At 42.1% G+C, this 12,916-nt stretch overlaps 2 protein-coding genes across 5 annotated transcripts in view; one reads left to right on the forward strand and one right to left on the reverse strand.

The window, feature by feature from the left end:
• LOC121185696 (BTB/POZ domain-containing protein kctd15) overlaps nucleotides 1-4,524 on the forward strand; it is a 28,548-nt gene extending 24,024 nt beyond the window's left edge. For all 3 annotated transcript variants that reach the window (XM_041044061.1, XM_041044051.1, XM_041044041.1), the window contains one exon: nucleotides 948-4,524. In XM_041044061.1, the coding sequence (XP_040899995.1) occupies nucleotides 948-1,106 (159 nt within the window). In that variant the 3' untranslated portion in view covers nucleotides 1,107-4,524. The remainder of the gene's footprint in view (nucleotides 1-947) is intronic.
• A 738-nt stretch (nucleotides 4,525-5,262) lies between these two features.
• Nucleotides 5,263-12,916, reverse strand: part of LOC121183479 (transcription initiation factor TFIID subunit 4-like) — a 92,169-nt gene continuing 84,515 nt past the window's right edge. For both annotated transcript variants that reach the window (XM_041040583.1, XM_041040575.1), the window contains exon 14: nucleotides 5,263-7,615. In XM_041040583.1, coding sequence (XP_040896517.1) covers nucleotides 7,442-7,615 — 174 coding nt within the window. In that variant the 3' untranslated portion in view covers nucleotides 5,263-7,441. The remainder of the gene's footprint in view (nucleotides 7,616-12,916) is intronic.

Genomic DNA, 12,916 nt, shown 5'->3' on the forward strand with positions numbered 1-12,916 from the left:
TCGCACAGATCACCCAGAACTCCCTATCCTAATTCCCCACACGTTGCTCTCTCCTTCGCTCACGGACCTCACTTCTCCTCTCACCCCAGCCTCATTACTCAAATTAGGAGCTCCAGTAATCACCATGCTGAGCTCCACTCAGCCCCTTAACACACCTCACTCACACTCTGCTCTCCTCATCCCTTTGAGCTCATGCCCTCGGTTCAGCCAATCCAGTGCAAGCAGCATGAATATTGCAGAGGTGGTGTGATGTCGGAGTGCCCTCTGGTTTTATTCCATCCCTACGTGTGATTGGAGGAGGGGAAGGTTAATGACACATGGTGCATGTTGTTGGTGCATGGTGAGGTTGAGCCAAAGATGGATGCATATCAAAAAGTGATACCTATCTGAGACTTACTTACATTCTTTGCTGATGATCATTTATTGAAAATGCACTGCAAACCTTTAAAATACTCATAATGAGATATCACCAAACTTTCCTATCTGTCATTATTTTTATAGCGAAAACAACTGAGTGTGGTCTGATTCTAGCATTTATCACACAAACAGAAGCCTGCTAACTTAGGTTAGCACAAAGAATGGAAATGCATTCTTTGGGTTTTGTCCAGAGGTAACAGAATCCACATAACAGCAAATCTAAAGCTCAATAATAACACCTTGTTTCTTGTTTGTTTAATCTGTACAAAAGTGTAAAAACTACAAATCACAAGAAATTAACAAAACATAAGCTAAGTTAGCCAACTGCTCACGATGGCTTCATATTAAGCACATAGACTCAACTATTTCTTGGCGTAAGAATATTTCCCAAAATGTCAAACTCTTCCTTAAAAAAAATGATGAAACTTGGAACCTGAATATGTATCACTAACATGTCTCAGTTAGATTTAGCCCTAGTGACGCGGCACTCCTGTTATTAACGTCCTTCTCTTCCTCTGTCCCCCCTGCAGGTTCTGGAGCGTCTTTTCCAGAAAGGTTTCAGTGTGGCGGCGTCATGCGGAGGCGGCGTGGACTCGTCCCAATTCAGCGAGTATGTGTTGTGTCGCGAGGACAGGCGGAGTCTGTCCATCAACACGCCCATCAGGATAAAACAGGAACCCCTGGACTAGAGCATTCTGGGAGAGGGACTGTCAACATCCCACAATACTCCTTCCATCTTCTCACACCACCCCACCCTGCCTACCCTTGCCCCCTCCCTGCCCTACCAGGACCACAACCGCCCCCAGCATACCTAAGTATTAGCAGAGGCTTGTTAACCTTGCCAGCCCTGCAGAACTCTAAGGGGAATGTAGTACCAAACAAAGGGAAAAAAAGCATCAGCAACAAAAGTTTTTGATTATGTTAAATAACACCCAAAGAATCTGGGACTGTGATGAAAACAGCAACAACTACAAATGGACTCAGCAGCAGCTCACTTGAACCATTTTAGCACCATGACTGGTTGATTTTTCCCTCGTCTTCTTAATTAAAAAAAAAAAAAAAAGGTGTCCTAACCCTTTTGGAGGGACACAACTGGCCCCCTCTTTGACCCCCAATCCACCACTCCACTGAAAACACACACACACACGCACACACACACACACAAACACAAACACACACACCACCCCTCTACTCCTCCTTCAACAGTGTGTCATCCAGTTCTGTGTCTGTATGGAGTCCATGTCTTGTCTGATTGGCGACAAGTCTGGCCTGCTGTGGGACAAGAAAGCTTTGGCAGACAGGACGCTTTTAAGGATGACAGGAAGAAGACGTAATCTGATTTTACGAATCCCTCAAGAAGCCCAAGCCCCCGAGACCCCGCGACCCTCCAACCCTGTCCCACCCCATCCCCACTGGCCTGGCTACAGAGACCAGGGCCTAGTCGAAAACAGCATCGTTTGCCAAACTGATTGTTTATTACAATTTTTCATTGTTGTTTCTAAAGTATGTTCTTCTTGCTCCTTTTGCTGTTCTTATCATGACATGGTGTAAACAATTATTATTAATAGGATTATTTTTTATGTCTCTTTTTTCCTTTCTCCAATATGAAGGATGTATGAACGTTGTATTCATTAGGCTTTGAGAGCTTGTGAGGGAGCATTTCTTGGCAGTAGCTGCAGAAACTCAGATGTCTCCAGGCTATGTGGCTAAAGCGATCTGGCTGGCAATGCATTCAGAGCCGGAAAAAGTCCCATTGTTCAAATGGGGATGGAAGAGAACCTGGATGTTTCAACATTGTTTATAGTCAAATGTGCAGCACACATAAAAAAAAGTGCTCTGGAATTTGTGCTTATTAGCTCTAAAACATATCTCAGGTCTCTGATCGGCTTCTCTTACACGAGCACAAACAGTTGTTTGGTATTTAGCAGAAACTTCGTAAGTCTTAAGAAAGTGCGAACATTTAAAATTCAGGTTGAAGTTGCACATGCTCTAAGTGTATTGCAGTCTGTTCTGTTGGATTGGAATGTTAAAGACTTGAGGACGAACATGGAAAAGTGTCGTTTACCAGTATGTCTCGTGTTCAGCAAGAGATGTACTCTAAATGCTTAATGTTTCTTTGCACTTAAACATTTCCTACAAGCTGTCCTGCCCTGTTCCCCCAAAACACTTGTTTGATCCCAGTGACCAGTGCCAAATCAAGCTGTTTATCTTCTCATGTTCTAGCAGACTAGCACACTAAAACATTTAAAAACAGGAAATAAAAAACTTTTAACAGAACAAATACCGTAGGTACCAAAGTAGACAAGGTGCCTATTTTATTGATTGTACAAACATAAAGACGTCATCTCTTTTTACAGATTATAGCTAAAGAGGACAAAATGCATTATTCAGAGCTGTGTGAAGGGTACCAACATTTGTTCCTCTAGGCCTCCAGTCTTGACGGTTTTGTTGAGAGCAGCTCACAGTACCTTCAGACCAAGTTTGAGAGACAAAGTCTCTGTTTGTTTCAGCATTGTCACTTGTATGCCAAGATTATTTCAGTGGTTCTACACATGTATGTATGGTAGAACCCAAAGTGAACTGTACTCCTGGCATCTGCGTGTTATTCACAAAGAGGCAAGTGGGCGGCATTTACTCTATCCTGCTCTCATTCTTTTGGTCTTATTCTCAACATTTCTGGATCAAAGACAGAAACAAGAAAGGCCAAGTTTTCATGCTTTATATCTGTGTGTAACTTACAGATGCTGTTTCTTCCATTACAAAAGACTGAGAAAAACACAGAAGCTCATTCTGATCTTTGTGGGCGCTGGCAGTTGTTTGAGTTAAACTGGGGTTGTTTTTATAAACTAGTTGTTCATTAAAAATGGGCGGTAGTTCTTCTGACCATGTTGTCCTAATATCTGTCCTAATACCGGCCGCTGATTAAAAAAGGCCAACGACTGGATAAAGATGAGCTCAGTGTAAGTGTAGCTCCCAGTCCTGTGCAGTCCTCCCCTGGGGGTCTCTCTCACAATCAAGCCCATCTTTGTTCTGACCTGCCAGTGGCCTGCGCCTTTGCATACAGTCGCCTCAAAGGGAATGGTCAACCAGGCCTTTCATGTGCCGAGGCATGTTGGGCTCTTCACAGTGCTCCTCACCCCCCTCCGCCTCCCCGAAGGCTCCCAGCTCAGTGGTGCCAGTAGAAACTCGGGTTGCACCCCCTGCTGCTGTGTCATCCCCATGCCCTGGTTTTCAAAACGCCCTCCTACGCTGTGGCTCGCTGGACCACACCGCAACAAGCCAAACAAACTGATGAGTCAAATCTGAGCATATTCAGAACGTACTGTACAGCCAGGCGACTTGTCCCTGCTGCTGAGCCCAAGATCTTTCATCCAGTTGCTATGAGGTGTGGAAACTTATCTGGGTTAGTCCTTGAGAACGCTGGGGTAAAAACAATCCATGCTATACTAAAACCTCACATGTGTAAGAATTACTTTTTTTAAGGGTGGAGGGAACTAAGGCATATTTTCTTACCCACGTGGCATTTTGACATCACAGAATGGGCTTGGGTCATGCATTTGTGAATAAAATACATAAGTGACTGTTCAAACTTACACATAAAGTCAGAAAAAGGAACATAGATTGCAGGTATGGGTTTCTCTGCCTGCAGTAACCAAACCGTGGATGCCCCTTTCGACTCAGCGTATAAATGGCAGGCTAACTACAGAGCTAGTCAAACTCGACAGGACTGGAAACTTCCTAGACATGTTCACGCACGCCACCCTTTTCAGATGGTACTGGTCAGTGTTCAGCCAGTTCACATGGCATTCACTCCACCTCTGAGGCAGGTCAGTTGTACAGTTATTGTATATTGAATTATCAGGACTCTGGGTTTTACAGGACCCTCGTGTTTTTAAGAGACCTCTTAGTCCTCTTCACGAAAAGAATGAAAAGAATTCAAAGCATTACATTGTGTACATATGGATTAAAACATTTCAAAGGGTATAATAAGGTGCAAATGTATATTATTTAAAGTGTTTAAAACAATTAGACTGTGGTATTAAAGGGCATGTGTTCATTTACAGTGTCTCCATTTGACTTTTCTTGCATATTTGCGATAATAAAAGGATGTACTGTATATCAGATGCGTGTCTCATTGCACTCATGTTGTTTCATTACGGGGGAGGGCAAGGCTTAGTTTTGGTTACCTCTGTCATGCAACAGCGCGCAAGTATTTATCACAGATGATGCCAGCTTGAAAAATGTATGTGTCTGACATATTTGGGAGGTTGAACACAGTGTCCTGTAATTGTACTGATGAAGTCTGATAAATCTCCCCGGCCTAATGTAAGCATATGTGGGAAAGGTCGTCTTCAGAGCTGAATCCAGATCAGCAGTTTAAAGCTCCAGAGGAAGTGAGGAATAGGCCAAGATCTTGATAAAAAAAAAAAATAAAATAAAAAAAACACAATGTGCTCCCAAACCCCAATATTTTGCACTGAGTTAAACGGTTTGGTCTTTTCAAAAATGCTTCTGCTTAATTAGCAGCAGAAACCTAGAGGGACTTTTCATAGTTGAGCAGCAGCGCTTGACTCAGTTTGTACTTAGCAAATGTTAGAAATGGAAATGAAGCAGGCTGAATTAGTAGTTGACTTTGGTAAAACTGTCTGCAAAAACATAACAGCTTATTTTTTCTTTTGAAGAGTAAGGAATGAACGGGGGGAAACATATTGCCTAGTTATTAAGTCATGTTAGACTTTTTTTGAAATTCTTGCTAAGATTCCTACCTACAGATATTTTAATGGGCATGCTGCTCGAGTAAAACAAAAGAAGCAATGGACAGAGCAAGAATCTGCTCAGTTTAGTAAACAGCTTATTTATTCCTTTACAAAATAGGTACAAATACATAAGTATTGTTTTTCACACAAACAGGAAATTTTCAAGATATGTACAAGAGTTTACCAAAAATAACGTGGTTCTAATAAACACATAGTTTTGTAAACAATATTTACAAATCATCCTTACAATGAAATGTTATTTCCTCCGTCTGTTTACATCAGTAATATTGTCCTAATATTTTGGCTAAAAAGCTGTAGTAGTAGTAGAAATGTCCTCCTGTGAAACCACCAGAAACCATAGAAATCATTATTAAAATCAGTTCAAATCACCACAATAGATATTGTTGTGCTTGTTTTTAAAACATGGTATTTTTGGAGATAAAATTTATGAAAATGTGTTAAGGATAAAAGCCAATCCCAAAAAAAAAACAAAAACAAGAAATATATTAATTGTTAAAAATAAGTGTCTTTTGACAAAAATTGGCAATACTGTTTTTTTTTTTTTTTTACTTAAAAGAGTCATTTCTTTCCTATAATACAGTGACAGCTTTCAGTTGTCAGATAAAATAGATATTAAAAAAAGTGCTGTCAAAATGTACAATACACAACAATTGTTCCAAATGTCACCCATATTTAAATAAATTTCAATATGACAAGAAAAGCTGCATAGAGGCCAAGATATTTAGTTAAATAGAAAAAACGAACAAAAACATACTGGACAATATTACATAATACAATAAGGACTGTAAAAAAAAAAAAATGAACAAGGCGACAGTGCAAGACGACATGTAAAAAGCAGGCGTTTTGTTCCGTTCCTCTCTTATATCAGTTATACAAAGAGAGAAACAAAGGGGATAAAATGTAAATCAATTTTAGACTGGAATCATCCAACTGCATTCAACCACAGCTACACATTACTTTACAGCTGTGATATTTCATTTTGCACCAAAATGCAAACAACTATAAGGGCTGTGAGCTAAAATTCTTCATGAACTACCTTTGCCATTCAGTCATTATCAAAGAAGGAGGGGGGCTAAAGGGGCCTCCAGGGGCCCCTCTGAGAATAGCTGAAATCTCTTTTTTTTTACCAGACATCATTGATGTGCTGACAGAAGAGTGAGAGGGAAAGATAAAGATAAAGGAATGTCTGCTCTGAGCCGAGTTTTCACTCTCCACAGTCACAGCCACACACCAACAGTATCAACCTCTCTGAACCAAAACTTAGTGGGCATGATGGGACACGACCTTACAAACTTTTAGTTATAAAGACAATGGTCACATCATGTGTGAATAAAAAAACATAAATAAATAAAATAAATAAAAATATTGAGTCACTCAGTGAGGGTGACCAATCAGAACCTGGTGTTGTAGTGTGGACTGTGGTTTTATTTAATGACCTTTTCGTAAGGGTCGGGGGGGACTCTGTCTTATAACAAATACACTACAGGCGAACTGAATAAACTGTCTAATTCTGACTCGTTCAAAGCATGTGATTTTACAAAACATCAGGTTTCATAATATTGACACATGAGTTATTCCTTTTCTTACAAAGCTTACATGTGTTAAAATGATACATGCTGTAAAATAATTCATAAAGAACTATTTACACATAAGGAAACTGAACGCGGTGCTGTTATTTGGAATCTTAATGTTTCAAAATGATGTCTCAGTACAGAAATCTGGAAAGACTCATTTATTAAGTTCAGCTAAACTACATTCATTGAACTATGTTCAACAAATCGCTCGTGGAGAATATAGTAAGCTTGTATCGAGGTGCGAACACACTTCTCTTCGCCAAAATTATCCTTATTTTGAGCTGCATCATTGAAGCTACTGCCAGTGATGTCAAATAAATAGCTACCCAACACACATGGAACAAGTTCTGGGTCTAGTCCTGTGACACAAAAACATCGTTCCTCTGACAAATCCAACTTCAACTCAAAGACTCTGATATGGCCTTTAAACTGAATGATCTAACTACACACTGTGAGGCTAAACAGAGAAGACACGGAACAACAGTTTTATTTTTGTACATTTTTTTCTCTCTCTCTCCCTCTCTCTCTTTCTTCTTAGTAAAAGCTACATCAAACATCACTACAGTACATATGGAGACACAGAGCTGAAACATTAGACCTGATCTGAAGGCACGTGGCTGGGAAGGAGGAGGAAGAGGAGGAGGTTGAGGTGGGCGCTGAGCGGAGCAGAGGCTACTTGAGCAGGGCACGGTAAAGGAGGAGGGAGTGGGCGGTCTCTCTCTCCTGCTCCATGTAGAAAATTAAGTCCCTGAGGTTGACACGAGTGATGCGTTGCCGCGTATACTGGCGCGATGAGGTGGACGGGACGGAGGAGCTGGCTGGGGAACCCGCCGTGCTACCTGAAATCTGAAGACAAGGAAGGGGGCCAGAAGGTGAGATGGAGGGATTCATACAAGACAATTCAATATTGTCTTTTAACATAACAATGATTCAGTTTATTAGTTGTTAGTCAGTTTGTTTTCAGCAGCAACTCACACAAACTGTGCACTCTCTTCCCTTTTAGATCGGAATGTTTCTAAAAGGGCATCCCTGTCCGAATCAGCTCACTCCACCCTGCTCTTCCTTAAAGAGCAGGGTGCAGCTGATGTATGGCGGTTTCACAATCCCACCTCCAGATCACAGTCTTACTTTTCCCCAGTCCATAAGACATATTCCCGTATGGATCATTTTTTCCCTGACAAAAGAATCTTACATCTTACAACTGAATGTGACTACGGAGCTGTAGTTATTTCGGATCAAGGTCCCTTGACTGTGAAAATGCATGTTCCTAAAACAAAATCAACATACCGCTCATTTTAATCCTTTAATTCTTTCAGAAGAACAGTTCATCAGTTTGCCATCATCAGAAAGTAAACTACCTCTTGACATCAATCAAACTCCAGGAGCTACTGGATGGGAATCATTAAAGTACTGAGCGCCTTAAAAGTTAACAGACTAGATACTAGAGTTGGATATGATATACAATTACTCCCTTTCTGCAGATTCAATTAAAAAACGTCAGTACAGACCAAGTTTGATCTCCTGTCTACTCAACAGGCTGAGCTTTCAACAGGCAAAGGAGCTTAATATCAATCAGCAGCAGCTATTAGCGCTGCTACAGTGACCTACAGCATGCTAAAACCTAACCTACACATGTCCTAGAGCCTTTTCCTGGACCTCAGTTTATTAGTCATGGTGTGTTTTTATTGTCCATGTGTTTTTATGTGAACTAAAAAATCAAATAATTGTGCTCTATATTAAGGGACATTAAATAACTACTATTTTGTTTGGGTTGGGTTTCTTTATTTACCATGCGTGTTTCCTCTTTCGGAGAATTTGTCCTCACTTTGTCTTTAGTGAAGAAAGGGATGTTTGTCTCTCAGTGTCATAGTCAAAAGAATAGTTTCCATGGTGAAACACAACAGTGTTTAGAGTAAGCAACACGATGTTTCCCATTCACTAAATGAAGTAATCATTGTTGAATGGCAAACACATTGACAGTATCAATAGTAAGGAATGCTGTGGCCTCCAAGCAAGTGTACACCTCCATTTAGGAAAAATAATCCCTCTTGCAAAGCATGAATGAGATCAAAAAGACACACTAATAACGTCCAGATCTTCAGGTGCAGCCAAGTGCTCTGAGATTTTTTTTTTTCTTAAAACTGGCTGAACACAAGACTGAGAAATGCTCCGATGGCAAGGGAAACCAACATTTTAATTTAAAGTGTGTTTTATGGCTCTTTACATCGCCCGGAATATGAACAAATTTTCCCTCTAAATAAACAACACCACTGACATAGATCTGAGCTGACGTCCCAGTCTGAAATGGAGCCCTTGTTTGTATTTGATCCAGGAAAAATGAGAACGATAAAAAAAAGGGAGTGTATACAGAGGCTGATACAAATCAAGAGATGCATTTACATTTGTAAATGAGAAACACTGGGAAACAAATCCAGCAAGTGCCCACTTGAACCCAGGCAGAGAGAAGTAAGACAGACATTCCAGTCAGGAACACCCTCTCACAATTACATTGATTGCACCACTCTGTAAACACACAGTACAGACAGGCCTTAATTGCAAACATATGATGGGTATGAATTTACAAGAACCAAACCAAAGTCCCTCCAGCACCCGCCCCCTCATATGCTTGTCTTTGTGTTCACTGCATGACGATGCCTTGTCTCAAATTTCCCTCTGTACACTCTCTGACCCCGGGACACTGGATGAGGAGTGAGGACAGCCAGGCCACTGCTCCCAACAACTTACCTCAACCACATCTACCATCTCTGGTCAGTAATGCTGACGTGCTGGGAGGGAGCTGTGTCGAAGCAGTGAGTACAGCCAGCTCCACGTCAGCCTGGGGCACACCAGACCCTCACTTTGGGGAACGACCCCGGCCTAATCAGGTCAATCATGGCTGACCACATGTGAAAGATGGGGCTGCCTACTGCCATGCCAATTACTGCCACTCACAAGTAAGCTGAGCGACAGGGCCACAGATTTTACCAATCAAAGCCATCCATCCACCTGGACGGATGGGCAGTGGTTGCCACTGGCAGTCGGTGCTGGGGTGTTGCCACGCCCACACTGGATGACGGTGGGGAGGAGGGAGACAGCGACTATAACCAGACATTGCCGCCAAGGTAGTGTGCCGCAGCTCCCAGAATGCCTCATTCCTTTCAGGGACAGGGGCAGCCTTAAGTGATCCAAATACAGGTAGAAAGGTCAGTGCTCATCCAGGAATTCACTCAGTACAGCCTCTCCTCTTCTCTCTGTCTTTATATGCCCTCCACATAAAGAATGCCAACAACCAAAACACCGGTATGTTGTTGTTGGTATCTATGGAAACCAATCCCTCTCGTCAGTACACGCAGGAAATCATGTTGTGGAGGAGGGCGCGGGGATGGGAGGAGTAAACACCAACGCTAACCGAAGCAGATGGCTGAGTGTCAGTTAAAAAGGAAAGCAAGACATCAACGACCACGCTTTCCCTGTCGCCAGCAATTACACAGTAATTGTGTCTAAAATTCAATGAAAAACAAAATGGCAGGCTTTGTAAGGTCACGGTGGATGAAAAGAAAAAGTGAGAAGAGGAGAAAAAGCAGGAGAGCAGAGGCACAAAGAGATAGAGAGGGAGAGCAGAACTGAAAGTCTCAAAATCAGCTTGGCCAAGAAAGATCCATGAGGCAAAAAACAGCATCTGTCATTTTATCTGTGATGGGCGCTTGGAGGCATAATGTCATATGACATATCCATCGTACAGAACGCGCAGGGATACTTCGATACATCTCTTCAGACATTTGACTTGTTTGGAGCGGGGGACAGAGAGAAAAACAGAGAGAGAGAAGGAGGGAGCAGGGGATAGAGAGGAGAGGAGAGGAGAGGAGGAGAAGCTCTTCTGTAGTGAGGCCTCTTTCCTGGATCTGGTCTTCAGCCACATTCTGTTGACATATATGACAAAGTGCCAATGGGCCAAACACATTATTTTACACTATTTCACTGCCACAACAAGCACATGTGCGTGCACACAAAAGCATAAAGAGCGTGCCAGAGTATGTTTTGTGCAGCTGACAATTAGAGTAATGCAGTAAGTGGAAAACGATACAAGAGAATAAAAGACTCACTAAAAGACAAAAAAGAAACCTGTGACAAATTTCGCACATGCTCAGGTTCTGATGTGGCAATCAGGCAATTAAATGACTGAGATTTCAAAACTGAAACTTGCTGATATTTAAAAAGGTCATCCACAACGAATATTAAATTACAGAATAAGGCCAGGAGTACTCTTTATTGTTCTTACTGTCTACACATCTCATAAATAGTCCAAAACCACCAAGCCCACTCATTGTCACTGAAAATGTAAATCTATAGAGCTGATAGCAAATATATAGCTTCAATTTTTCCCCTAAATCAGCTGGAAACTGTTATTTCTTAGAAAACTTTATTCAAACATTAGTAAAAATACATTTTACTCTGGGACTATTTTCAGCAGCGGATTAATACAGATTTGATGCTCTAATGAGTATTTACAACAGTAGGATGATATGTGGGACTGACTCAAAATGACCTACAGTATTTTCTGTGTGTGGCAGTTTTAGTGTAGTGTCCACATTCATAATTGCAGGTCACGCGATGGCCCTGAATCCATGAAGGCTTGTCCCCGTACACACACACACAGACACATTCAGAACCACTTTCTGAATGATCACAATTTTAACCTTTATGTGCCTGTGTGTTGCTAACGTGACTAGGCCCCTATGGCTGGAAACTTAATCCATTGTTTCATACATCTACAATACAATACTCAGACATACACAGAAAAATCTACATTTTTTGAACAAAATGACAAAGTCAGCGGGTCACACTTTCATGTTCTCAGCCCTCTGATGACCAGCAACATTCACTTCAACCTTGAGAGGACTAAAATTAATTTAGCTAAATTTACTTTTTATTAATAATGTATGTTTTCACCCTCTCTCTCTCTTTCTCACAAGAGCTTTTGACTCCCCGAGTCCAATTGTGCAGCGGCAGCAGTGATGCTTGTAGGTGTCTTGAGGAATTTACATTCAGTCCTTTATTGTTTGAGAAAGGGGAAGGGGGTGGTGGGGCAGGAGCGGTGGTGGGGTTCTTGCTGATCTGTGGCTTTGAACCCTGAATGGCACCTGTGCCTTGATGCCGGAGCCAATATTGGATTTGGCCCAGGTCACACCTTAGGGCGGTGGGTTAATGGCCCACTTTGCCAGGCACACAGAGTTGCTCAGCCCTGCACAGGGCCAACCTGCTGTCTCAGCACTCCACTCCTCACAGCAAAAGTTGCACACAGGGGCTGCATGCTGGGAGAACTTACACACACACACACACATATACACACATACACACATGTACTGTATGTACCAGTATGTGGCAACACAGTGGCCAACATACTGTGTCAACTAAAACTGCAACATGGGGGAAAACATTGCTCAGCATTCATGTTGAAGGATAAAGACTAGCCCCATGTTGGTTGAGAAATAGATAAGCTGTTCATGATGCAACATTACTCTATTGTTGTTATTACTTTGATGCTGAAAAATCCGTTTATAGTCTGATGTCTGTGCTTCAGGCAGGGAGGACATATATAGCACAACAGAGACAGACTGTTGACAAGCTAAACAAAGAAGTGAAGCAAAAGCTGAGCCAGGTGGTGTTTTATGAAGTTAAAGCCAGGGTGGAAATTAACAGCAGCCACTAGTAAAATATTGATGAATTTTGTGTATAAAGCCGGCCACTTTGGCAGGCAGCAAACAATGATTGTGTTTGCAAAGTGCAAGTGGCTGGTAGACCCGTTAAAGCGCCTTGCAGGTAGTCAGGTACTCCTGGTGGGCCTCCTCTCATCAGGAGTACCTGACACCCTGACAAACCGGAATACATGCTTGGATGACTGAAGGACTCACTGATGTGCTGACTGACAGACTAACTAAAAACCGGCTGTGTGGCTGACTGGCTGAGGGCCTGACTGACTCATGACTGGCTGACTAATTTACTGACTGAAGGGCTGACTGGCTGCCTGGTTGACTGACTAGGTGCCAGGAAGCAAAGCTTTCCCACATGTTCTCCTCCACGCCGCATTTCAGTCGGGGAACGCTGCATCGTCCCTTCACAGTGTTTACAGTGTGGTGCCCAGCCGTG

The sequence above is a fragment of the Toxotes jaculatrix genome, chromosome 1 (genome assembly GCF_017976425.1).
Source record: "Toxotes jaculatrix isolate fToxJac2 chromosome 1, fToxJac2.pri, whole genome shotgun sequence".
NCBI lineage: Eukaryota > Metazoa > Chordata > Actinopteri > Toxotidae > Toxotes > Toxotes jaculatrix.